This window comes from Folsomia candida, unplaced genomic scaffold (genome assembly GCF_002217175.1).
Source record: "Folsomia candida strain VU population unplaced genomic scaffold, ASM221717v1 Fcan01_Sc002, whole genome shotgun sequence".
Taxonomy (NCBI): domain Eukaryota; kingdom Metazoa; phylum Arthropoda; class Collembola; order Entomobryomorpha; family Isotomidae; genus Folsomia; species Folsomia candida.
Genome location: NW_019091194.1, coordinates 435566 through 461833, shown reverse-complemented (window position 1 = coordinate 461833; position 26268 = coordinate 435566). Strand labels below are relative to the sequence as shown.

General features: G+C 39.8%; 4 protein-coding genes across 13 annotated transcripts; 2 read left to right on the top strand and 2 right to left on the bottom strand.

The window, feature by feature from the left end:
- Window positions 1-340: 340 nt before the first annotated feature.
- On the bottom strand, window positions 341-1480 carry LOC118432912 (keratin, type II cytoskeletal 2 epidermal-like). Its single transcript, XM_022091135.2, has 3 exons — window positions 1007-1480; window positions 588-904; window positions 341-521 (listed from the first exon to the last, which is right to left on the bottom strand). The coding sequence occupies exons 1-3, from the start codon at window positions 1382-1384 to the stop codon at window positions 431-433; spliced, it is 786 nt and encodes a 261-aa protein (XP_021946827.1). The 5' UTR covers window positions 1385-1480; the 3' UTR covers window positions 341-430.
- A 3821-nt stretch (window positions 1481-5301) lies between these two features.
- On the bottom strand, window positions 5302-16015 carry LOC110843145 (mediator of RNA polymerase II transcription subunit 12). 3 transcript variants are annotated; one of them, XM_022089080.2, is made up of 21 exons: window positions 15292-16015; window positions 15108-15209; window positions 14679-15036; window positions 14290-14597; window positions 13068-14226; window positions 12049-12993; window positions 11751-11981; window positions 11398-11684; window positions 11189-11336; window positions 10876-11112; window positions 10466-10808; window positions 10003-10314; window positions 9393-9910; window positions 9124-9323; window positions 8901-9067; window positions 8712-8838; window positions 8482-8640; window positions 7916-8395; window positions 7626-7830; window positions 7257-7556; window positions 5302-7196 (listed from the first exon to the last, which is right to left on the bottom strand). In XM_022089080.2, exons 1-21 carry the CDS (start codon window positions 15391-15393, stop codon window positions 6556-6558), a joined length of 7329 nt encoding a protein of 2442 aa, XP_021944772.1. In that variant the 5' UTR covers window positions 15394-16015; the 3' UTR covers window positions 5302-6555. The 3 variants fall into 3 exon arrangements, with proteins under 3 accessions (XP_021944772.1, XP_035704580.1, XP_035704579.1); XM_035848687.1 differs by having other exon boundaries at window positions 7922-8395; XM_035848686.1 differs by having other exon boundaries at window positions 9393-9907.
- Window positions 16016-16138: 123 nt separating this feature from the next.
- On the top strand, window positions 16139-21281 carry LOC110844731 (TBC1 domain family member whacked). Of its 4 annotated transcripts, none has more exons than XM_035848689.1 (10): window positions 16139-16248; window positions 17217-17310; window positions 17389-18463; window positions 18880-18921; window positions 19015-19284; window positions 19365-19483; window positions 19545-19681; window positions 19749-19810; window positions 19895-20110; window positions 20180-21281. In XM_035848689.1, the coding sequence occupies exons 3-10, from the start codon at window positions 17484-17486 to the stop codon at window positions 20358-20360; spliced, it is 2007 nt and encodes a 668-aa protein (XP_035704582.1). In that variant the 5' UTR covers window positions 16139-16248; window positions 17217-17310; window positions 17389-17483; the 3' UTR covers window positions 20361-21281. The 4 variants fall into 4 exon arrangements, with proteins under 4 accessions (XP_035704582.1, XP_021946699.1, XP_021946700.1 ...); XM_022091007.2 differs by lacking the exon at window positions 16139-16248 and adding an exon at window positions 16278-16535; XM_022091008.2 differs by lacking the exon at window positions 16139-16248 and adding an exon at window positions 16550-16693.
- A 300-nt stretch (window positions 21282-21581) lies between these two features.
- On the top strand, window positions 21582-24787 carry LOC110844976. Of its 5 annotated transcripts, XM_022091325.2 has the most exons (7): window positions 21582-21859; window positions 22254-22487; window positions 22552-22686; window positions 22761-23381; window positions 23571-23630; window positions 23695-23837; window positions 23907-24787. In XM_022091325.2, the coding sequence occupies exons 3-7, from the start codon at window positions 22581-22583 to the stop codon at window positions 24195-24197; spliced, it is 1221 nt and encodes a 406-aa protein (XP_021947017.1). In that variant the 5' UTR covers window positions 21582-21859; window positions 22254-22487; window positions 22552-22580; the 3' UTR covers window positions 24198-24787. The 5 variants fall into 5 exon arrangements, with proteins under 5 accessions (XP_021947017.1, XP_021947021.1, XP_021947020.1 ...); XM_022091329.2 differs by lacking the exon at window positions 21582-21859 and having other exon boundaries at window positions 22180-22487; window positions 22761-23183; window positions 23698-23837; XM_022091328.2 differs by lacking the exon at window positions 21582-21859 and having other exon boundaries at window positions 22180-22487; window positions 22761-23183.
- The last annotated feature ends 1481 nt before the right edge of the window (window positions 24788-26268 follow it).

Genomic DNA, 26268 nt, shown 5'->3' with positions numbered 1-26268 from the left:
ATGACCCGGCGGATAAGAGATAATCAACCATTATTTTTTCTGTGTTTAGTACTTATCACTAACTTATCAGGTTTAAAAATTCTGTTTAAGAATAATAGTTTCTATTAATGTGCATCCCTCCTTATCACAAAAGATATGTATGCATGGCGTGTAAATTTATTGAATGCGAATCATAGTTTTAACCTTGTTAATAATTTATTTGTCATCTATTCACAGTCGACATATCATTAATTAATATATAATTTACATAACAAAGTGTACAAAAATAAATGCATGGCAAACAAACATTTTCATACCATCGAACAGGAAGTAAAAGCAGGTCGAACTTTCACTTTCTGTGAAAACTGATGACATTTTTGACGAATAGTGATGAACGGACGGTCAAAATTAGACCGATATTAATTAAATTTAAATAAGGTCAATTTTCTCTCTACTGGTACTTTTTGTACCCTTCGTCAATCGCTTTGTAAATCGGGCTCGCCTGTTCTTGCAACTGCTGCGCTGCATGTCCAGATCTTGAACTAAATAGAGAATAACATTTAAAAATAAGATAAAATTCATCGCTTATCAAGCCTTATCAACTATACCTGAAAATTCCGCCCAACGGATTCGAAAACGAGCTGGCACCGCCACCACTCCCTCCAAACGGGGATGATCCACCACCACCTCCTCCAAAGAGGGACGATGCTCCTCCACCCAACCCACCCAAACCACCCCCACTGCTTCCACCACCAATACCTCCACTTAATCCCCCCAATCCCCCCATTCCGCAGGAAAGAAATCCCAAATTACAGATGAAATAGGCCGTTCCTGAAATGAGGAAGGCCAACCAGAGCAGCGTGATGGCAATGTTGATGATGAACGCCTTTAGTCCAAGCAGTCCTCCCAACAGGGCACCTTTAACCTAAAAATAAAAAGTAAAATTTCACAAAATTTCCTCAGAAATTTCCCCAAAAAATTCCCAAAATTTCTCCCACAAAATTTTCCTTAAAAAATTCCCCCTTACCCCCAACGAAGAAACCTTAATCGCCACCGGAACCCCGGCCAAGGCTGCGAGTCCCGTCAAATTTCCTGCGGAGCCGTTCGTACTGTTGAAGAGTGACGAGAGATCGGTAAGATTTCCGAGATTCATGGTAATCCCGAATCTCGGATTTCGCCTGCCCTCCTCACTAAATTCTTGCATGGCCTCGTACGCCACACTTTTTGCTAAACGGACAAACACATTTTCCCCCTCGGACAAAATTTGGGGGGATGACGACGAACTCGTCTTTTTACTACTTTTTGATACCAACACGGACGGTGAAAGTTTGGAGGTCGTGGAGGCGGCGGCGACTCCTCCGACGAAAAGGAACGTCCCGACCACGACGAGTAGGCAAGTTTTCATTGCGAATTTATTATTTTTTTGCGAAGAACAATGAGACGGATGGATGGACGCGGATGTGTTACCTGTGGTGGGTGAGATCAGGCAATAAACGTGTTCAAGTGTGCAGTCGCCGGAATTTATACCTTTTTTATCTACCTGGGCTGGTTGCAAATCATCAAATCAGAACCTTACTAATAATTTTGTGTCGTCACAGTTAGTAAAAAATACGCAGCCAGTGCGACTCCCTGACCGAAGGGAGAAGATCGTTACTTATTATTGTTTATGGGTTGTTGTGGGTGGTGGTGGTGGTGGGTTAAAGTTTGGTCCACAAATTTCTGCTCTCGGGCTACTTTATATTTAGCGTTTCGATGCGAGAGGAAGGATGTCGTTATTTATCGTTAAAGATTTATTTAGTAGGGACTTTATTACCAGTTAAGTCGTACTTAAGGAAGAGGAGGCTGATGGGCATTAGGATGTCGTATACTAAATAATTTACGGATCGTGAAGGGTCAAAGTGCCAAATTTTTAGTGAGTGAAAATGAAAACGTGCATAATTTCGGGTAGGTAAAATCTCCACTTTCATAAATTAAGGATGTGAGTGTATATATGTATAGTTTGAGGGGCTATGTGAGAATTTGAGACAAAATCTGGATTAATGGGGAATATGAGAAAATCTCATTTCTCATGTTTTTGCCAATATTTATTCCTTAAAAATTGCATACATGACGATACACTCATTTCATGCATATGTTGCTAAATCGTAATATTAGTGAATTTGAGAGGAAAATGTGGATAATGGGGAATATGAGAAAATCTCATTTCCTATGCTTTTATCAATATTTATTTACAAAAATTGCATACATGACACAAATTAGACACTAATTTCATCAATATGTTAGTAAATCGTTAGTAAATCGTAATACTAGTGAATATTTAGTACGAGACGATCCCATACATACATATATAAACTAAAATGCAGAATCAATCTCAATAAATAAGTGATCAAAATCAGTGATTACACTTTACACGACCCTATTATTAAATGTAACAACGTAACATTTCATTCCCTGCAGGAAGCCGAAACCAACTACCACATCGGGCTCAGTATACATACATAAATTGTTTTGTTGGGTGTATATCGTCTCATTTTTAGCGATCTACCATTCCATCCATCCCACAATTTACATGTCTCTACTACTCGATTACAAAATTTGGTACGTATTTATTTAGGTGTACGTACAAATTCGAAATTCTAGGTCACACCCACAATGTCCGCGGACAGAGAGTCGATGTCCCCATCATCTCCCCATCTTATATAAACCCCGCCCTCCCCTATCCTACAATGCTAATGTCCCCACAGCTTCCGCGGCCACTGGTCACACCCTTTCTGTAAAGGTAAAGGTTAAGTAACCCTTCTCGACTGAAATATTAAATGATGCCATTTCTGCGACCAGACTTAGATATTTTTAGTGATCGACTCCTTGCTGATTATCGATTATCGTTATCTGCTCGTCTATCCTCTACCGTATTTTAAATTGTCTTATTAACTAATCGGGTTGCGTATGGGGCACATACATTTCCTGGTTCGTTCGTCGTCTGTCAAATCAAAGCCACTTTCTGACCTAACCTTCTGCCCCGCATTGCATTTCATTTGCATTTAATTTATTTATGTAGGTACTAAAAATAAAAATGAGAGATATGGGTCACTAATGTGACACATGGCTGGCTGGGTCGCAGGAAAATAAATTTAAAATTCAGCCCACAAAATAAAACAATGACACATATTGTCCTTAAAGTGTCGATCTCCATGTGTAGGTCACGCATACAGATTTTAATAATTGAGCTTTTTAAGATTCACGATGATACGTACAAACTTATGCGTGGCAAATATTTCGAATTCCGATAAGTGAATTGGCACCTTTACAACTTGACAGGGGTACATTTCTCGCATAAAATTATCCAATTTGATGAAATTAATCACGCCATATTAAGATTAATACAATTAATTGAGAAAATAAATGTGTTATCTTCATATCTTCACCGATAACAAAAATGTAATTATCCAATTTGATGAAATTAATAGTAAGATTCCACTACATCGATTATCCATCAATGCAATTAATTGAAAAAATAAGGAAATTTACAATCTTCGTATCGTTACCGTCAACCCGATAGGAAAAAAATGTACGCCACGTGACCAGGTACGAGTCAAAGGGCAATAATGGATCAATTGTTCATATTTTCTTCCCTCCTCATTACAATTCAGTTCGTAGAGATCAAGATGAGCCGGATAAAGGAAAGGAATAATAATGATGAATACAAATACATACATGAACAAACAATACGCATCGCATCACATCCTCGCCAACCCCGACGACGACCCGTAAATATCGGGTCGTCTCGTTTAAGACAAACTAAACTGCAGGTAATTTTATTCCATTGCCGTTTTTATTCGATTGTCTTTAACAGCACATGTCTCAAATTTCTTGATAGTCCAGTGGCCGCGGAAGGCGTGGGGACATCTGGGGACATTAATATTGTAGGATGGGGGAGGGACGGGTTTGTATAAGATGGGCGGATGATGGGGACATCGAATAACAGTGAGGACATTGTCCCTCTGTCCCGCGGCCACTGTTTGATGGTCAAAGTCAAAGGACAGGTGGATGGGTGGGTGGTGGCAAGTCTGTAAATAAGTCGTCTCACATTCCCGGCGTCGACTTTCGCTACGCAAATACATCAATGAATACAACACAATGCAATGCAACATAAGTATGTAAATAACTTTGACGGAGAAAATTTCAAGTAGAATTTAATATCGGTAAGTGCATATTTGCTAATTTCAATTTTCAATGTTCATCCTGTTGTCGGGATGTCATTTCATTTTCATGACTTGGCCTGAATACTTTGGCAGGATTTTTCATACGTATATCTCCTCACACTCGTATCGTTAGAGGAGATCCGTTCCTTATTTGCGGTACATTTATTTAATTACCGTGCAATAATTATCGTACATAAATAAATACACACGTTCCCCTTCGTTCGATTTTGGTAGGCGAGAGGAAAAATTTCCGATTTCCAACCTTCGTTTTTGTAGTTTTGATTTAGTCTCAAGGTTGATAATAAAGAAATATATGTAGCAAAAATGTAATAAAAAGGGTTGAGATTCCCTTAAATCTGTACAAAAATAAGTACAAAAAGAAAGGAAGAGCGAATAATTTTCTACTAAATTTCATTAAAATTAGTACCAATTTTGAAAAAATGTAGAACTAACGATAAACATTTTTAATTATTTTTATGCTCCAACACATGTCGTCTCATATATTTATTTTATCTCTCACAATAGTTGGTTACCAGCAGTTGGTCATCTGCCATGCCCACCATGCCTAATTCATAAATATGCTAATTATATTAATTGCTTGAAGTGGCAATACTTGCATTTTCGGATTTTATTACCCGGAGACGAGAAAAGTGACACAAAAGCAATAAAATAAAATCGGGCTAACACACGATATTGTCAATCTGTTTAATTAGATGCTCGTCGTCCGTTCCGTCATCACCAGTGAAATTAATTTACTTCAGAATGGGTGACACTTTCCTCCTGCCCTGACTTATTGGCAGTTATCTTGCCTTCCTAATTTTATTTTACGACAATTTTACCACTAACTTGGCATAAATAACGACACGCATCACTCCACCCTCACCTGTCACCTGTCCCACTCCCAACCCAGTCCGAGAACGCATTTGTAGAATCCTAATTCTCCACCTGAGTAGGTAATGAAACCAAAGAGATGAGAAAGTAGGATGTAAAGTCTCAATGTGCCCCTTCTAAACGGGTCGTCTCATATTCTCAACTCACCCCAAGGTGAGACACTTGAGACGTTCATTCTCAAAATCCCCATTTCTTACAGAAATAAGAAAATCTCACTCATTTATGTTTCTTCATTTCAAAGTATTGCATTTTTATTCATTTTATGTATCCTTTTCCATATTTCATAAAAAATTCATCTGTTCTTTCATTTAACAACGTTAAATTTAGTGTTAGTTAATTAAACCTTAATCTGCACTCGGTTCTAACTTGCGCCATAGATAAATCATGGTGCAAGTCGTGAAATATAAGTTACTTACACATCGTATATCAATTCTTCCTCGTATAATATAATAATACCAATACTATAACCCAGTTACAGTTAGTTAGTACATACATAATTAACTAGTTACATACTATCATTTAGTTTAACTATACAACATAATTAAATAACTAATTTAACCCATCTTCGATGTGATGTTTGATTAATAGCAATAAAATGTGATGAAAAATACAGATTTTCTTCCTCCTCCTCTTTAAACTAGATAATAATTAAGTCTGGTCAACAATGAACAACGGGCAGTAACAATAATAATAACAGAATTAAGAGAGTGACACGATTTTGTACAAGTTCTTATTTTTAATTATTAATTACTTAAACTTAATTAACGTGCATATTTTTCTTCATTGTATCGTTTCCTTCAAGGTATTTAGGTATAGGTCGGTAGGTGTAAATGCAATCCGGTCTTTAAAAAAACGCAATGTTAAGTATATAAATTATTACAATTTTTCCGCTCATCTTCTGTACATAATTATGGACAATTTTCAATCAGAGACTCGTAATCATGTCAATTAATTAACTATTTAGCCTAAAGTCCAGGTAAAAGTTGAATGAGTATCAGTAATTAATTAATTAATCAACAAAACGTTTAAAATTTGTCTTTTTCTTCTCCCACCAAAGAGCGAGATTAGTTAAGTATGGTTAGCTAAATGTCGCGGTATCATTATTACGTACGTGCATAATTTTTGAAGAAAAAGGGGTAAAAGTTCGACCCAGCCAGAACAAGAATAAGACAGAATTCTGTCGTCGGAAGACAGCCAAGTTATTTCAAGGAGTGGTCAGAAGGAGGAAAAAAAATGCCGAGAAATACATGCCTTAATAAATACGAAATGCCACAATTACATTGTACACACGTTTATCAGTCAGGTTAAAAAACAACCGTAAAATTAGTAATTTGATATCACTTAAGTTTTAGTAACTACTTATTATGCAAAGGTTTCCTTGTCCGTATTTAGTTAGTAGTGTTTTGACTGAAATGCATTGATTTTTCGTGAATTAATATAAGAATAATATCCGTTAACCTAATCCGCAGAGGTAAAGTTATCGTCAGTAGCCTCCAGGTCCAGGACCTTGATTTTGGTATTGCATTCTTTGAGGGCCCCCACCCATCCCGCCCATTCCTTGCTGTTGTTGTTGCTGTTGCTGCATCACGAATTGTCGGACACGCTGGACTCCTGTCATATTGGGATTTTGCTGCATTTGACCGCCCATTTGTCCCTGCTGCATTCCAGGACCCATTCCTCCGACTTGATTTCCCATTTGGTTCATCTGATTTGGTTGCATGCCGCCGCCACTAACCATTCCTTGACCCATTTGATTCGGATTCTGCATCCCCATTTGTCCTGGGGGTACTCCTCCGCCACCGCCCATTTGCATTCGATAAGCCATTTGTCCCTGAGGTCCACCCACTCCGACGCCTTGTTGTTGTTGCATGAATGCAGTCCTTTGTTGACCTACCACCATTTGGGGGCGTTGTTGACCTCCAACGCCAACACCGCCTTGTTGCATAAAGTTGGAAATGTCTTGATTTGGGGGAGCACCACCGCCACTGACGACGCCACGAGCGCCAAGCATTTGGTTTAGTTGAACGTTCGTTTGTGGTTGTTGGTTCATCACGTTGGGGTTAATGTTTGACCCTTGAGCACCCATGTTGGGCTGGTTGAAGGCGTAGTTTTGGTTCATTCCTCCTGAAAAAAAGAGGTTGAATTGTACACTTAATACACCAAAAAGTGATAAAAACTGCATACCTTGCTGCTGTTGTTGCTGAAACATCATCCCCTGTTGGTTCGGATTAGGTTGAATCCCTGGTTGGCCTTGTTGTCCCTGAAAGTTTTGGTTCTGCATCACACCGGGCTGCTGCTGACCGCGTAAATGTTGCCGTAAAATGTTTTGTTGTCTTGGTCCACCAACTTGTTGCCCGCCTGGTCCTACACCACTAGGATTTTGAGGAAATTGACTAAATTGGTTGGGTGGTGGTTGTGGGGGCATTCCGCCAGCGTGATGTCGTGCTCGCAGCATTTGGTTCAAGACTTGTTTCGGAGGTCGTCCTGTAATTAAATAAATATTAAAATTCGGTTCATCTGATAACTTAAATTCATGTTTAAAAAGCTATTCACCTGGACCAGGCCCTTGCCCAGTCGGTCCTTGACCAAAGAACTGTTGCTGCTGCTGTGGTGGTGGTTGCTGTTGTTGTTGGTTCGGATTTCCATTATACCATCCTTGCGGATTCGCCCCTTGTGGGTAGTTTGGTGGCGGACCGGAATTTGGCACTGGAACGGGAGCCATCTGATTTTGTATTTGGGGTGGATTAAACGAATTCACCTGAAAAATATGATTCAAATTTATATCTTTTTTCCTTCACCAAAGAAAAAGCTATATTAGAATAATTGGATAATTTGTGCCCCACCCTCACCGACGGAACTGGAGGCATCTGCGGAGGTAAGCTTGGACTTGGAATGGCTGGCGGTGGGGGTTGACTCGCCGCTGCGGCTGCGAGAGCTAGGGCAGCTTTTGATTGTCTCTTCTTCCTTGGCGCTTTAGGCCGCACGTTAGTTCGCCCGTTGCCCGGCATTTGTAAAATTATCGGACTTTGATCCGAAGACATGGGAGATTGCTCTGGTTTCATGAGATGTTCTTCCTTAATTATGATTTCGTGCCGTACATCCACATCCTCCGGGGGGAGGGGGACGGGTTCTAAAAAGTGGGTATTAGACTTCATCATGTTGTGCGAGTGGAAGCGTAAAAATCGGTGGGCTTCTTCGTAACGGAGTGGTTTTCGTTCCATTTTTACGGCACCAAACCATCCCCAGGAAAGTTGGGCGGGGTTCTTTTGACCTTCAATAATTTCCCAAGGCGAGACGCGCTGCTTCTCCCAGACTTGAAGACCCTACAATGAAAATAATTCATAGATGAATTAGTTAAAATTAGTCTCAAGTCATGTCCTCATTATTAAACTATTTATTAAATGCGTACCGGTTTCTTATCCACATATTCAAAACTTTGGACACGATTTCCCTTCGAGTCGATAATCATTGAAGTGGCCGTTGTCACAATGATGTCAACTTGAACTTTTGAGAATGGGAGGAGTTGCCGCAGCGGTTTTATCGAGTCGGTGTCCTTGTCAGATAATTCCTACGCACAAAGTTATGAATTGATCTGTTCTATATGCTCATTCCCATTTCAATCTCAATTTGAAACCTTACCTTTTTCAGCTTTTTTATCAAATTCATATTTTGTCTCTTCATTTCTTCGATTCTATCACCAGGTTCAGCTATTTGTGTGGAATGAACGAGCGCTGTGACCATGTCGATTACGGTTGGGAAAATATCACTACAAAAACGTTTCAATTTTTCTTTATACTTCTCATTACATATTTTTTTAAAACAGCTCACTTGTTATTGTTTAAATCGACTACGCCATGTGTCACCAATTGCGCCAATACAACGGCCCACTCTGCCGTTGCTGTGCTACTTCGTTGAATCGCGTCAAACATGCCTCCAACCAAACTGAGGCGAAGGCGGAGCACGTCACGGAGAGACGGAGACTGAGGATCCACCTCCTGCAATAAAGAAATTAGTAACCTAATCCACGCCCAAACTTTACAAATCTTCTCACCGGAAGTTTGGCCAGGGCCAAAATTTGAGTAAATTGTGTAAGTAACGAGGCCAACAATCCTTCCCGTTGTTCATCCTGTCCCCTCAGACATGTCAAGATTAACGCGAGGAAGGGCAGATGCGCTTGGAGGCTGCCACCATTCGAGTTGTGAACCTGACCGCGGCGGCTCTTCTTTTTAAAGTAGACTTCCAACACGTTTCCTAATTCAAATCGAACAATCAGCTATTAGAAAAATAATACCTTAAAAAAATGATAAGACGTTATCTTACTCAGAAACTCTCCCGCATGTCGCAGCACCCTCCCTTGAACCGCAGAGCTCAACTTTGTCATGAGTGGGGCCAAAAGCCACGCCGCAGTTGGATTCCAACCACACGTAATGATTTCAATCGGTTCCTCTGCCTGTTTCTCGTTCCCAGATCGGCTGGGTGACTTCCCCGTCCCTTTGTTATTTTCATCCACACTACTCCCACACTCGCTGCTTGAGCTCGAACTACTCCCAGACCCACTGCTCGACACGGAGGGTGGATTTCCAGAGAGCGGATTTCCTCCACCACCACCCAAGATTAAATTCCCTCCGGATGGCGGCGTTTTCGCCACGGTGTCGAGAGTCGATGCCTTTTTCCCACTTCGAGGACTCTTCCCAGGCGTAGGTGACGTTACAGAGGTTGCGGCCGTCAACATGTAGTCGTGACCATCGTTGCCTCCGAGGTTGAACACGTCTAAGGCAGCACGGGCCACAATGTCCAACCAATTCCCGTGCTCGACAGAATTTCCTCCATTGTAACTACTACAGAAAAAATTCGATCAATTAATTTTAATCAAGAATACAAACTTTTCGCTGATTTAAATAATTTTTATGCTTAAATAAGACGAAATTACTTGTTTGTTAATTGCTTGTTCTGTAACGTCAACGTCAACAAGGCCTCCCTTAAATTCCACTGGTCTAGATTTTCCATGAGGCGAGGAATATGCGTCCTTGGGTCGAGTCCGTCCTCTTGCAGGGGAACTTCCGGGTAACAGATGAGGTGGAGGAGGCGTTGCGCTTGCTTCGGTGACACCATGGGATCAAGCAACGTCTCAGCGTTCCATAATTCGGACATTTGTTGCAAACATCGGACCCGTACCCATGGTTCGGAACACATTTGTTGGAGAGCACTGTACCCGAAACTTGTCAGAGTACGAGGTTCGCCGCTAAATAAACAAATTAATTAATTAACATCACCTACAAAACAAATCATTTTGCTAGCATCTTCTAGAATTCTGTTTGAAATTGTAGGAATTTTGCACATGATTTCAAAAATAAATTAACTATGTCGCATCAACCCACAGGTTGACCACTTACCGAATAATATCATTCCTATCTGCCGAGGGGGCATCTGACGTCCCAAGTATATGACTAATGCTAAGTTCTCCATGACCCGGTCTCCCTCTTCGATCTCCCGTCCCTGCTGCATCCGCCAGAAGTAGCATTGCCTTCAAAGCGGCACACACTGCGCCCAAAGTGATCGTCTTGTGCGTCGCGGATAACAACCTCCGATCGCAACTGAGTTTAAGTATGTTGGAGAAGGAGGAGGACGACGAGTTTGAAATGTTGCCACCCTCCTGCGTCTTGAACAGGCTGAGGAGCAATTGACAAGTCAGTCTCGCACCGGCTTCCGTGTCCGGATCGTACCCTGGACCGCGGCCTGGAATTAAACAATATGTTAAATCTCAGGCGATTTTTTTGTACAATTTTTCCAAAATTATACCCACCCTCATTCCACGCCTTTAACAACGAGAAGACCGCCTGCTTCACAAAGTCCTCTAATGAAAAGCACTGCCTCGCCACTAAGAGAGAAGTCAACGTTGCCAAACTGGAATGGATGCTCAAATGTTTTACATCCACGGCTGACAGGATATCTGCATAGAGTGGACTGTGCCTAGAACTCGACGGGCTGCACAACGTCTGCAGAACACCCAACCATTCCGCCGCAAGAGCAGGACACGCCGCTAGATTAAGATAAGTAATATAATTCTTAATAAAAATAGTCCTCAATCTCAAAATCCACAAACTACAAAAACCTACCCGTCATTTCGGCACACAACGACGACAAATCGTTCAGTCTATCGGCGTCCGCCTCATTGCAAATGGCCAGAACAGCATTGCATACGAAACTGTAGCGGCAGGAGGAGCTTGTCACATCACTCAATTGTCGAAGAATGGACGCCTCAACCTAAATAAAATCAAGTTTAACTAAAATCGTCCCATTAAAAAATGTTTATGTTGAATTCAACCTTTTTCTTTGGAAATTCAAGACACTCTGTCATAAAGGATTGATTCCAATTGTGCGAGGAAGGGTCGGCTGGACGAATATCATTGCACAATGATTGCCTTAACTTCGCCGCGACCGGGGACAAGTATTCCGTGACGCTTTTAGCCCTCAGAAACCCACAGCAGGACTGCAACTCGGTGATATAGGCGAGCACGCAGCGTTCCGCGGAGGAACATTCGTGAGTCGAATTTATCCTGCGGAGTAGGCCGACTAAACTCTCCCATGCCATCATGGTCATCTCTCCATCCACTGGAAGAGAAAAATATGGAGTTAATTAAATAAAAAAATAAGGCTATAATTAATTAAGTGTCTTACACAAAAGACAGGAATGATATCTCCTCAGAACAGCGACCAACTGAAGCTGCATGTTGGTTGTGTACACGCCCCCCAACGAACTCGCCCTTTGGCTCAGCAAAACTTCAACGGCCGCCAGCTCGCGCAAAATCCCAACGCACATTTCCAACAGGCCGATATAATTCAGTCCAAGTTCCATCAAGTCGGCCAAGTAGCCGATGTGTTCCACAGTCGGGAGATAACTGTTCCGACCTGCTCAGATTTAACCAAACATAATTAGTATTTATAAATACAAATATAACTTCTTTATCCAACTCACCAGACACAAACGTGGTAAACATTTCCACCACCGTTCCCCCAAAAGAACAAGTCACCGCGTGCTGATCATAGTACGGCAACGCGCAATACTTTCCGGTCAAACCTTCCAGATTCACCTCGTTCTTGGAATGTTTCTTCACTCGGCTTCCATCATTCACGTCATGGCAGAATTTCTTGCTGAACAATTTATTCAACTCTCGTGACACTTTTTTCACTGCATGTTTCGACTCTTCTCTCGCCCTTCCGACCCCGTAGAGCAGAATGTGTCGTTGGTTAGCTTCATGGGCATAATTGTCGTCCTGAGGAAGCTGGAAATTGGTTACATATTGACGATGACGACCCTCCGATTGGCCAACTTTCGAGTTCACTTGGTCCGAACTGTTTGTCGAGTTGGAGAGTGGAGCTTGACCACCCCCGCCGCCACCACTACCACCACCGCCATGTGCGTTTGGCGTGATGGAGCCAAAAGCCCCAGTGGCAGATGTGCCAGAGTCGTCTTTGGGTGAATCGACTTGATCCCGCTCCATCTGATCTTGCGTGATGTGTTGGAGTATTCGATCCAGGTCGTCGTCAATGTTGGGGTCGTCAAAGTCAGATTGGCGAGGAATTTCGGTCATGCGGGGGAGTGGTGGGAATAGGGGTCCATCCGTGTCGTGGTGAGGGGTGGTTGAAGGCCCAGACGAGACAGAGGCGGGCGTAGCGGGGCCACCTTGTTGGGAAAGAGGGCCTGGCGTGGCGACGGAGGGAATGGGTTGGACAGAGGATGGTGGCGCCAATCCCCCCGAACTTCCCGAGGGGCCTGATGGAGGAGGGAAGTTGGAGAGGTCGCCGCGAGCAATGAGAGTGCAGAGGTAGGCGTCATGAGAGAAGACGTCGTGGCGAATCAGGGAAGAAAATAGGTTGACGAGAGAGGCAAACATTCGCTTACTGTGACGTACGGATTCGTCTGATAAGAAATTAATAATTAACTTATTAGTTACAAATTCAAATTAATTAAGGTAATGATAGAACTATAATTACCCAAAATTGGCGCATCGGTATCCAAAAATCCCAACAATAAATTATGAAAAATTGGCAGCCCGTTAGGAAACCCGTCTTCATTTTGGTCTTCTCCCCCTTTTCCGGAATTACTCAACCCATTCACAATTTTAATATTGCTCGAATTCGAATTGGAGTTTGACCCGTCGGCGTTATCAACGTCCATCATGCTGCCATCTCCTCTCTCGCCATTAGTATCACTCGGACTCTCACTCTTGATATTCATTCCCAAATTATTCGTATCTGACGCTGGATTCGACTCGATTTCACTTCCACCTCCGCTTCCACCACCTGAAGAAGATAACACGTCTGCTTGACGATGCTCTAATAATCTGCCCACCACAAGGGCACGATGCTCCCCAGTTCTCTGACTCCCCACGGCCCACTTGCAAAGAAGTAGAATAATTGGAGCGTCCGCCTCGACGGGATCCTCCTTTACCGGAGGGCACGTAAATATTTGTGAGTACAAGGTATCCAACGAATTCGAACTGTCAATTTTGTCAAAATTATGTTTATCCAAGGGCTCCAGAGTGGCCAATACTTTTTGCAGAATCGACCCTGCTGAACTTTGCTGCCACTCGTCGCAACTCCACTTGGCTTCCACCGCTCGGCTTCGCAGCACTACAGAATCCTCCGCATCGTTGAGTTGGGCGCGGATTAAGGAATTATTTGCGCGATTCGGCATTGGAAAGATGGAAGGCTGAAGAGGTAAAATGTCGAGAGGAGAGCCACCCGGGACAGAATTTCGCCCACTCTCGCTCTGTGGCGCCATCGGATTCCCATTGAACACCATTGCGGAGGGACACTCCATGAGAACGACTTGAATAGCGGAGCATAGCCCGAGCACGGTGGGACGGTGGGTGGGACACTTTAGTCGCTCTATTAGCCCTGAAGGCGGTCCAAGTTGGTCGAGGCTGGATCCCGGGGGAGGTATAAAGTCTGCATCGGTGAATATGGAGGACAGTTTTCGCGCCGAGAGGGTAGCCAACCGTCGAGCGAGCAGTTCGGACTGGGCAATGTCGGGCAGGAAGGAGAGCATGACGGGGAGGAGGGCTTTCCACCCAGCGTCATCGACTGATTTTGTCTTGTCGCACATGTCGATTACCCAGATTAGCCATTCGTATCGATCGAGGAGGCCCTCCTAATTATTTTTTGAATAATTAGTTCAGATACAAATTATGTAAATTATTATAATTTCACCCACCTCGTACATATACTTGGCCAAGTCCATGCAGTAAAGCCACTGTTTCAAGCTCACACTTCCGTCGTCTGACAGTCCTTGAATTGGAGTTGACGAGGACGCGTTCGAACCACTGGTTGGATTTGGGCCGTTGATTGAATTGCTAAGAGGAGACGCTAGAGATCCCACGGATGGTGGTCCACCCGTCGTACTGCTGCTCGTACTAGAGGACGTCGAGTTGAGGAGAGAAATTGCCCCGGTGCCACCATTGTACCAGTCAGAGACGCGGAGGAGGATGTCTTTACAGCAGCGAGCCAAGGAAATTGTCCACTCTAACAATTAAAAAAACCACACGTGTTAAATTTTCCATTATTTTTTGCATAATCAAGATTTTGCATAATTAATTTCTTTACCTTGCGAGGGATCCGGCATCTGCCTCTTTTTTGTCTTAGCCTCCGAAATGGCAGAATTGTAGGATGCTGTCATTTTGAGGAACCATCCGGCACGAATCATGGGCACATGGTGTTCTGCCAGAGTTAGGAAGATTTCCTCCCGTTTGTTAAAGATGGGGACTTTTTTCGCAATGGCGGAGAGAGGTTTGCCCCCTGCTAGGTCACGCATCCAAGCCTCCAGCACCGTCTTGTGTCGCGGAGTGTGGGTCACGTGCCAAAAGTGATCTTTGGTATTTACTTGTAATCTTCGCTTTCCAGTGTCGGGAAACGTGTTAGCTTCGGTACGTTTGGAGAGAGCACCGTTCATAAAGGCTCCGAGCTAGTAATACAGATTAATTAGTAAATTAGCCATTGTTTAAAATTATAGCATTGGTTATATTTACTAATTACCTTCGCTGTGCTAATATTACAGTTTTTTGCAGTTCCGAATTCATCAGAGAGTTGAGGTATATGTGAAAATCCTTGTTTTACGTTGACCGCTGTTAGCTCGTCCTGAAATAAGTAAGAAATTGTAGCGTTAAATTTTCCATGCACAATTAACTAACTAATCTAGTCAACTAAACTTATTCCTTACCTCTCTCTGTCTCGGATCCTGCGGATAAACGTCCGGCGGTCCAAGCTTCGGCCGTTTTAAAGGCCTCTTCTCGTGAGAGAATATCATCGTGCTGGCCATCATTTTATTGCTGGGTTGTTTTTAATGAGTCTAGCTCACCGGCAAGAAGAGAAGAGATTAAGAGATCGGGGTTAAAAATAGTAGTAAAATAATCAATTAACAGCCTCCCTTCAACTATCCACTACTAATTAGCTATATCTTCTTTTATGACACATCTCACTACAACCAACTTGAATTAAATACTTCTTCAATTTCTACTAAAATAATTAACTTTTTTTCGTCGTCGTCAGTTCTTTTGATAATAAGACACAAACAATTGCAAACTGGCCACAAAATTTTTTTAATAGCTTTTTTCACAACCTTTTCATTCCAGTGATGTTATTTACCTCATTATTAGCTTAACTAATTAAATCCCTACTTAATCACTAGTTAAATTTAACAACAAGATTTCCATCCTGCCGTGATTTCCTCTTTTCCGATTAAATCAGAATAATAAATAACCCACCACTCCTTCCCACATAATATAGATCTTTACCCTCTTCCCCACCCATTTAATTAACTAATTACACACACAATTTTACCCCCTAATTTAATCCTTAATTAAAATTTAATTGTAAGAACGACATACTAAAAATAATTAAATTTTTATTAGGCTGGGTTTTCCTACTAAATAGAAATCGAGATTCCGTTAATTGTGGTGTTGTAGTAAATACAGTGACAGTTCAATTTCTACCGCGGAGTGAAAAAAGTTGAGATTTGTGTCACTTTACCCCATACAAATTTTTTCATCCATTCCAATGCATAAACAATTAACTTTTAACAATGCATTTATTTATTTTTTAATTGTTCGAAAATTATGCAAATTACTGAATTCATGCAGTGACATGAATGAATGAGACACAAGTCAAACCAGACTAGGTAAAAAAACGTAATAAATAATATTGTTGTCGTGGTGGTGGTTGAGTGAGATCGGTCGGTCGAGCATTCGTGTTTCTTGTCATCATTTCATTTCTTTCTACGGCAGAGTTGGTCGCAATTTAATTTAATTTAATTTTTTAACTAACGCAGCAATTTGCTGCTGCTGATATTTTTGCTGAGTTGGTTAGTGCAAAAGACACGGTTAGTAACAGCGTAAAGTTGTAAATGAGCTCCTCTCCACGAGCTAAAAACAAGGAGTAAAAAAGACAGACGGATTGAAAGTGAAGGTAAATAAACAAACACAACAATGAAAGTATTTGTGTTATATTTACTTAAAATAATTAAGATTGTGGTGAAATGTGTGTCAAGTATTTGAGTGGATTGGATTGGATAGTGGAAGTGAGTGAAATTGGGGAGGAACTTTTTTTTATCTTTGACAAGTGAGGTACTTACACCTTTTGATGATGTTTGTTTCATTCATTTGTTGTTATTTGTATTTGGGCAGTTAGTAGAGCAGTTAGTAATTGTTGGCTGTTTGTTTGGGGTATCGATTACAGAATAGTAATCCTTTAGTTCATTCAATGGGTTGACATTGAGCCCAGGGTTTTCATTTTAAGTGTGGTTAGTACGTTACGCATTTAGCCTTTTGTGGTGGAGGGTGGGTACGGAATGAGGAGTGGATCAATTGGTTGACTAAGTAATAAACGCAGTGTGGAATTCAATTAGAATTAACAGCCAACTACCGACTAGAATAGAACTTGTAGTATTTTATGGGCAGATACTTTATGGGATTTTAGTAGTTCAACAAGTTGTCGAGTTTAACGTGGAGTGGTGGAGTCAAGATGATGATGACGGCTATTTGTTATTGTGACCAATTAAGTATGCTAAATTGTTGGATAATGTGTCACTCTGAAACTTTATTGTTCTTTGTAATTTTCTTTGTGCTTTTCTTTGTGTTGGATTTATAGATATTCCGATTTAAAGTATTTGACAGCCAGCTGGATAGTAATAAATGAGGACAAGTCGATATTATAAGAATGTGGATAGAGGTTGTTAGATTTGGTAAGTAATATACATTAAAAAGTTAAGTCCGTTAAATAACCTTGCACTGAGACCTAATTAATTTTCCTGTACACACAGATATTAAAAAATTCGACCAGAATCAAAACCCTTGTACAATTATCCACCGTCCCTTCTTTCATAATTAACGTCTACATAAAATTAACAAAAGCACGATGAGTCTCGAAGACCAAACCACCCTTGAAAATAGCCAAAAAACGGACCATAGCCGTGTCCAACAAGAAGAACATGGACACGGTCACGCCACAACCACCAGCAGTACAAGTAGCAGTGATAACACGGTCACCTCAATTTCTGTGGAACAAGGAGAATCGACATACCGTATTACTAGCCCCCAAGAATCCCCCCTCCGTCCAGTCACCTCGCACTCTCCGCTGACCAGCACGCCGCTCCTTCTCACCAACACTACTAGTAGCAATTTTAAGACGCAATCATCATCTTCTTCACACGAAGCAGAAAATTCGAAAATAGTTTCTCAAAATAATCATTACAATTCTTCGACGGACGAAAGATCTTCCTCCTCCGCCATAAATACGGTTGAAGTCCTCCCCTCGTCAACGTCAACAACGCAGATCCATCACCAGAGTCAGAATAGTGTCCAAGAATCTACAAAAATAGCATCGACGTCGTCATCATCGTCCAACAATGTCGACCATAGCGCAATCACAATAATTCAAGTCCAGTCCAACAATTCTCAAAGGATCCAAGATTCTACCAGCACACAAGAGACCACCGTCGTCAAGAGGACTTCTTCTCACATGCAAGAGACCGACTTGGACATTGACGTTGACGGGCTGGCCATCACCCGAATCAGAGTGACTGGCGAAAAGTCTCCCTCTCCAGAAAACGATGTGGTCAAAGTGACAGTGCTAAATGGTTCTAGTAGTCACGCTATTATTGACGACGGTGATGGACAAATTACTCCAACTAATGGCGAGGATGCTGACGATGGGAGATGTTCCATCAGATTTGATAACAATCTCGGCGTCGGAGTGGGCGGCCTGGTGGGTTCGCAACCGTCCGATTTAAATGATACCGTGAGTGAAATGAGCAGTGTGGTCAATAACCCGTCAGTCATCTCGCAACTTCCCGACCGGTACGGATTCATGGGTGGAGAGCAGTTTACACATGAAAGGTAAATTTTTGAAAATGAAGTTTCTACGGATTTACGCAATAATTAAGAAATTTTGCGTATGCAGAGAATGAATTTTGTAAAATAAATTTCGTTTTTTGGACAGTTTAAAGTTTTTATAAGTTTGTTTGTACTCAAAAAGTTTATAGTTCTTCATAGTCTCATTTAGTCAGGAAAAAACGATCTCGTAATAGTTTTGTAATTCTGTTCAAGAATATTTTTGTAAAATAATAATGACACTCAGATCGAGATCGAAACCTCGCAGTCAGAACAGTGTCAAGTTTGATTTACCACCGCCATTTGTGCTTGATATAAATTCGGATGAAGAGTTTTTATCGTTTTTCGAATTGTGCGTGATCCTTTTGTACCTTTTTTTACAGAAAAATTTTACTAATCAAACTTTTATTTATTTTTTACAGTGAACCGGATCCATCCCCCGAAATAGTCAGACGTCGTGAAATGTGAGTAATTAATTGTACATGCATATCTTTAATCAGCTATCAGCCAATCTGTGTGTAAACTTTTAATATTTTAATGTTTTTTTTTTATTTCAGGAAATGGCTTCACATGATTGACAAATGGGATCACTTTATGCGTAAGGATTTCAAAACGGTTCGAAGTCGGTGTCGCAAGGGGATTCCTCGCTCAGTTCGTGGTCGTGCGTGGTACTATCTCTGTGGGGCTGCATTCGTCAAGAAAAAGGACCCCGACCTTTTCTTCAAGTTGTTGCAACAAGAGGGTAGAACCAGCGATATTGAGGACATTAAGAAAGATCTTCACCGACAGTTTCCGTGGCATGAGATTTTTGCAGAGGAGGGACATGGGTAACCAAAATTAGCATAAAATTAACATATTTTACTATTAAAATGCTTCTATTTAATTGTGGTGCTCTTGTACTTTTTAGGAAAAAAGATCTCTTCAATGTTCTCAAGGCACATTCAATTCTCAACTCGCAGGACGGCTATTGTCAAGCTCAAGCTCCCATCGCATCCATTTTACTTATGCACATGCCGGCAGAAGACGGTGAGTTTATTAGCGATTATATTAAAAATTACGAATTTACCAAAAATGAATATATTTGTAGCTTTCTGGTGCTTGGTCGCCATCTGCGACAAATATCTCAAGGGATACTACTCCCATGAGATGGAGCAGTTAAAATTGGACGGAGATATTTTATTCGGTCTCTTGAAACGTATAGCTCCCCCTGTTTACAAGCACATGGTAAATTAATTAATTAACTATCCATTTAATCTGTGGGCTAAAATTTTTATTAATTTTGTGCACTTAGAAAAAACAAAAGATCGACCCCGTTCTCTACATGACGGAATGGTTTCTCTGCGCCTTCACACGGTTAGTTTTCTTACTGATGTAAAGATAAGCTGTGATAATAGTTAATTGAACCGAATGTAATTTGGTTAATTTAATTAAACGCAGAACGCTCCCATGGTCCTCCGTGCTCCGCGTGTGGGATTCGTTTTTATGTGAAGGGGTCAAAGTATTGTTTCGCGTTGGTCTTATCCTTCTAAAATATACGCTGGGACGCCCCGGCATTCTCAAACAGTGTCCCTCCATGTACGAGACGTTGTCAATGCTAAAGAATCTACCAAATTATGTGACCCATGAGCAGTTCCTCGTTGCACAGATTCAACGGTACGTACACGTGTTATGAATTAAAAGTTAATGTAGAATTTGCTAATTGAAACATGTCACTCCCTGCAGAATGGATGTATCTGACGACCAAATGAGACGAGAACACTATAAACAAAGCAAGAAGAGAAAGAAGGCCGCAGCGAAATTGGAAGAAGCAAAGAGACAACAGGAAAGAAATGCTGCAAATTCTCGTCGTCCAGGCCAAAATAATCCTGGAGGAACATACAGAAGCCACGAGACATCATTGTAGCTTAATAGTGATTAAACTATGATTTAATACCAACCTGTATTTAAACAAACAGCAATTACTGGAATATTATTATCAATTACGGCTTACGATACCAAATAATGCTGAATGATGAATCGACAAAACTCAAACTCCTGTTCTTTCGATTTTTACTGGAAAATTAATTAATTTAAGACAAGTATAATTTATTACTATTAGCGTTTGTATGGGGTTTACTTAAAATACTCCAAGATTTTTGCACATTTTCTCTAAACCTTGTTCCGAGCTGACTGGTGCTTTTTTGTGAAAATGTACAAAATAATTGTAAAAGTAACTACATAAATTCTGCAAGTGTGCTTTTGCTACTAGGAATATTTAGGACTAATTAATGCCAGAAAATGAAAAGAGACTGTACAATACTATTCCTAAAATGTTCTAAAACTGTTTTTATACTTTACTCTTTAATAACTTGCGTCAATGTTGTAGCTTAACTATGGCGCAAGTTATTTAATGATTCAAATAGTATTTAAACTCTGCTTATTGTTAATTCTTCCCAAACCTTAAATATCTTTAATCATTCTCTTTCAACAGAACATTCCGACTCTTCAAATTTTCTTCAATCTTTTAACATTAAAAAACTAACTATTTAATTACAAAATCAATGCAACAATATTTAACACAGCATTTAATTCATTTCTAAAATATTTATTGTTTTTAATTAACTATTATTATCTAATATATGTAAACTTCATTCCGACTGATTACATACTCTCGTTCAATCCATATTTAAGCTTCTCAACTCTATTTCTACGTATGTACTTTCCATACAAAAATACCGTAAAAATCGCAAACTTTGTAAATACAGCCAGCATTTTTTAACAATTTAACAACTTTGAACCAATAAATTGTTAAAGTTATTCCAGTTAAGGATGACATAATGCTCAACTTTTTAATACGATACAATCTCAGATCATAGACCTCATTCAATGGCATTTTATTTTTAATTTGTCATTTAATCACTTCTCAGAAGACGAAATTTAATCCGCATTCCTTCCTTCAATCGATCCACTTCAGGTACTTTTACTCCTTTTCTTTCTACGCGTCTAAAACTAAACTAAATACTTTTCCACGAAGTCTATTCTCGCCTGATATATATTTTTTTTCATTCATGAAACTTTCAGCCTACCCAAGAAGCCAACAAACCAATCGAAGAAAGGGTCCCATTTCATGAAGGAAGGTGAAGCCCTTATTATCCAACTCTGAACTGAAAGTGCCCTTCATTTCATTGTCATTCATTTTCGGATTTTTGGTCCACTTTTCCTTCCAAGGGCTCGCCACCATCCGATGTCTGAGTGCCTACCTCGTGGTGCCTTCGACCTTTGCCCATCTCACGCGTCCATCTCGTCTCGTTCGGATCCCTCTCAACTTTTGTTAAGTAGAAAAGTGAAGTCAAAAATAAAATTGCCAAAATCAAGTCAAAATTTGTACTACGACTTTGGCAGAGCGTGGGACTGTGACCCGAGGTAAGTTCAGTTCAGTATTTAATGGTACGCTAAAAAAGAAAGAGGTGCATTTTTTCGCACAATAATATTATTATCTTTCGTCCCTCGTCTCGCTTGTAATAGTAAACAAAGATTAGATTAGTTTTTTTTACTACGACGAGACGAGTACATTTTTTGCTCAGAGATGAGATGTTATGTTGCTGGATGATGATTTTGTGAGACTGCGATGCCACAAGTGTTTATTTACTACTTGGCTGATGGCTCCATTTAGGTATTAGTTTTGTAGTGATGATGGTCGTGATTTTTGCCGGTATCGCATTGCATTCACAATATTGGTGAGAGAGAGCGAGAAGAAGGACGAAGGAGTTGATAATTTGCTTGTGGTTAACTTTAACTAATTGTGGTTGGTATTTAGGATCGGATTACATTTTCACACACATTCTTCTTCTTTTCTTTATGTGCAGTTATTTTGGAGGACGCAGTAGTCAAATAATAACGAGACGAGCTTTATTTTATTATTTATTGAGAGGACAAGGCCAGACCAGTCATTCACTTCACGGAGGGAAGAAGGAACGGAAACAAGTTGTTCGGAACAAGAGGGCGAAAAAGACGTAACAAATTTACGTTGGTTGTTCTTCCAGCGGAAAAGGTAAATTTTGATTGATTAATTAATAATGAAATCCATTTGTAAATAAATAATTTAATAATTGTAGAAAAGGGGACGATTGAATTTTGATTTGTGATGAAAATGGATCAAGCCGAGATGACCAAGGCGAAACTGGCTGTGGTTGGAGGGGGCAGCCCCATCCTCAGATTGGACAAGAACGGTGGAATGTTTCGGATTCCAAGTAATAATTAAGTTATTAAATGATTATCAATCGCCAGTAATTAATTTATTTATTCTAATCATATTTATCTCCAGTCTCTGATAAATGGGCACTTGCTGGAACGACGCAAGTAAAATTTCGTTCCACTCGAACCACACTTTGCGTTTTGGGACTCCTCTTGACCCTAATCGTGACCGGAGTCGTGCTCAATTGCAGAATTCACAACTTGGAGGCGAAGAATGTCGCTTTGGAGGGAGAACTCCGCACCGTGAATCTCAAGCTGACCTGTCTCATGGCGAAAATGTCGGGAAATGATGATACCAGTAGGATCTGTTCAGAGTGGGAGAATGAATTAAGGTTATCACCCGTTGTTGATCAATACTATGCAAATGAAGAGAAGGATGATAATGCACAAAAATCTGGACGACGTGTTCCGCGATCGGTGGGAAATGATGCGGATTCCTCATTTAAGAATATGAATTTGACCTCCGCCTCCCATCATCGAAAACGAGAGCGAGGTACAGCAGTTACTAAATCAGAAATCTTGAAACAATTCCGTAATCTCAAGGATCTCCGTGAAAAGGACCAAATCGATCTCACTAAGCTTAAAATCAAACTTGAATCTGCCAAGATACGTGCTAAAACTGCAAAATCTCTTCTCACTGCTTATCGCGCGAGTGCCCGTGACCAAAATCGAAATGCTGGCAACACGAGTGGTACTTTTTTCTGCACTCTTTTATCCAACAGCACACACATTTCAATTTTTACCATTCTTTTACCTTTGTGATGTTTAAATTTCATTATTTCTCATTTTTGGCAAATATTTTCAGTCATTTGACTAGAACACATTTTGACAATTCGAATTATGAAACTTTTTTAAAAATTTGAAACATAATTTTTCTCAGATGCCCGAGCCGTCTACTTAACCGTGCGTGATACAGCGATCAACATTCAAAACCCTAAACGTAAGCCGGAGAACATTTTAAAAATCCATCCTGATCAAGGTACACTTCATTCTCTTGTCTTCAGTAGAACTCATCGGTCCTTGGCACATGGCGGAGACGGGTTCAAATTTGGGCTTTAACGACCTATGGTATCGAAACTTGGCCCTTGACTATAACGGAACTTCCGTCGTTTTTCAAGAAAATGGACTCTACTTGATTTATGCGCAGGTATGCAATCAAAAATTCATAGTGAAATTAGGTACATATTCCCGATGACTAAATTTTTCTTAATGATAGGTTTACTACAAAAGCACGCAGACCAAGAAGGACAAAATTTCTCCCATGGGGTTCAAAATCTACTTGAAGAAGAATACAAAAACCAGCCAAATGTTTAAACAACCAATTCCCATTGCCGAATGTGTACCAGCCTTTCCCAAAACGTTTTATCAAACCTGTTTCACCCAGATTTGTTGGTTTATCGAAGAGGGGGATCAAGTCTACTTGGAGCACTTCACTGAAGCCTTTCCAGTCATTGAGGCAGAAAAAATGGGACAAACTTTCCTCGGAATTGTTCGGCTTTCCCATTAATCGAGAATATTTTGCATAGAATTCTCAATTACTCTTTTCATGACAATCACGTAGAATTTAATTAAATCTTTAATTAAAGTTCGATAGATTTTAGGAAGCAATATTCAATCAGTAATAATAACTAACTACATTGCCAAGCTTGTCATTCTCATTAAGAAGGAAATATGTACTACCTGAGTCCGTCCAGAGTGCTGGAAACTGTGAGGATTCGTCTTTCGTGATTTTACTTGGAGACTTATTTAGCTTTCATGTTACTTATTACCATTCATGTGTTATTAGTTAATCAATTAACGCTCAACTTCAAAGTTCCTATTTTGCAGACCTGCTGTCTTATCTTGACTGTAAAGTACATACGCTTATACAATTTCTAAAAATTATTATAATCATAATCATGCAACTTGCCAGTATTTGTTAACAGTTTTTTGTCATTTATTAAAAAAAAATGGTATTATAGAAAAGTTTCTGACCACGCGTTACACATGTCCCAACACGTGCAATTAATAGATATCAATATTTTCATATTTTTATCTTGTTTTTTTTTGTAAGACAAATCGTATTAAAAATGAATTTTACAATCTGTTAAAACTAAACCAAGGTTGTTCATGAATCATCATGTTATTGTTTGATAATATTTCTCAGGCAAGAATTTCATGCTCAGCATAATTTGAGAATCTCAAATTGAGATGATGACTAAATTTATGAATGAAAAATTGCTGATGATCTAACTTCACCTAGTAAAATTGAATGAATCACGGTTCCTGGAAGGAAAATACACCCAGCTATTTATTAATTTTTTTCCGGAAATAAATGCATACTATGACTGAAAAAATTGCCAATTGCGAATTCTAACTAAATTTCACATCAAAATCTACCGACTTATGGCATTCTTGCTACAAATAAATTCATCTTCATTTCACCTTGGTTCGAACTTTGTCTCCAATGTTATGTCAAAATGCGAATCATTCATTTGTGCTAGTTTAATGCCATTATTTCATAATTTAGTAATTCAAATGGCAATAGTGGATTAGGAGATATTGTTCTACTTCAAAATAATCTTGATTTCAAAATCCCTAATTATGAAACTCCCACAAATTTTAAATAAAAATGTTGTCAAAGTCAATAAAATTACTCATTCTGTTTTTTAAGTGACCCAAATTGTGAAAATACAACGCTTTCTTGCCTCCCTACGCACGTGACTATCTTTAAACTTTAAAAACTGACCATTTTGCAACGAAATTGCCCAAATTCTTAACAACTTTCCCATATTTTTTTCACCTTCACCTGCTGCACTTATCGCATTTTTTTGTATTAACAACTCAATTCACGCACCGCAAAAAAATGCCACTTATTTTTTAATCCTTCACCTTTGTTCATCACACACAACCCTTCCCATAAAAGTCGTAAGTAGTACCTACGTACGCATAAAAGGAGTAATAAATATCTCTCAAAGATCAACCGGAACCATTTTTCTGTCTCAAACAAAGGGCAAACTTCATCTTCGCACATACCTCCAAAATAAAATAAAAAAAGGCGTTAAAAACAATGCCTCTTAATACCTGTATGGGAGTGGATTAGCATATTATTAACATTATATTATTAGTATTGACTTATTAACACACGGCGGATATTTATCTATGAAAAATTTCACAAATATTTTGTTAAGAAAGAAAAGTAAAATTAAGAAATTTTAGGGATTTTTGCCAAAAATCTATTTTGTAGTGTAAACTTTAAAAAAAAATATTTTCGTCTAAAGTCGTCAAAATATTACATTCTTGCAAATCTTACAAAATTATAAAATTTTGACGTGAATACGCCCAATCTGTTTTTTATGTTACAATTTTGCTAAAAATTTATACCTGAAATACTTGCAAATTAATACTATTTACAAAAAACTTTGGAATATTTTTGTAATATTTAGAAATTCTTAGAAATTTTTGAGTTGTCCTGAATTTTTCAACACCCACAAAATTTGACCTTGCGTCACCAAATGCGTCACCAAAAACTAAATATCCGCCCTCTACTTACCATTTAGTATTGACTTATTAATAACAATTTTTTAAGGTGTCGAATC

Excerpts from the sequence above, each read along its gene's own strand:
- LOC118432912 (XM_022091135.2), bottom strand. The coding sequence starts at position 1,384 with ATGAAAACTTGCCTACTCGTCGTGGTCGGGACGTTCCTTTTCGTCGGA. Across the intron at positions 905-1,006 it reads TTAAGGTTTCTTCGTTGGGG|GTTAAAGGTGCCCTGTTGGG; the intron begins GTAAGGGGGAAT and ends TTTTATTTTTAG. Across the intron at positions 522-587 it reads CCGTTGGGCGGAATTTTCAG|TTCAAGATCTGGACATGCAG; the intron begins GTATAGTTGATA and ends TTCTCTATTTAG.
- LOC110843145 (XM_022089080.2), bottom strand. The coding sequence starts at position 15,393 with ATGATGGCCAGCACGATGATATTCTCTCACGAGAAGAGGCCTTTAAAA. Across the intron at positions 10,315-10,465 it reads GATAGGAATGATATTATTCG|CGGCGAACCTCGTACTCTGA; the intron begins GTAAGTGGTCAA and ends TTGTTTATTTAG. Across the intron at positions 8,839-8,900 it reads GTCGATTTAAACAATAACAA|TGATATTTTCCCAACCGTAA; the intron begins GTGAGCTGTTTT and ends ACGTTTTTGTAG.
- LOC110844731 (XM_035848689.1), top strand. The coding sequence starts at position 17,484 with ATGAGTCTCGAAGACCAAACCACCCTTGAAAATAGCCAAAAAACGGAC. Across the intron at positions 18,922-19,014 it reads ATAGTCAGACGTCGTGAAAT|GAAATGGCTTCACATGATTG; the intron begins GTGAGTAATTAA and ends TTTTTATTTCAG. Across the intron at positions 19,682-19,748 it reads CCCCTGTTTACAAGCACATG|AAAAAACAAAAGATCGACCC; the intron begins GTAAATTAATTA and ends TTGTGCACTTAG.
- LOC110844976 (XM_022091325.2), top strand. The coding sequence starts at position 22,581 with ATGAAAATGGATCAAGCCGAGATGACCAAGGCGAAACTGGCTGTGGTT. Across the intron at positions 22,687-22,760 it reads TGGAATGTTTCGGATTCCAA|TCTCTGATAAATGGGCACTT; the intron begins GTAATAATTAAG and ends ATTTATCTCCAG. Across the intron at positions 23,838-23,906 it reads TCTACTTGATTTATGCGCAG|GTTTACTACAAAAGCACGCA; the intron begins GTATGCAATCAA and ends TCTTAATGATAG.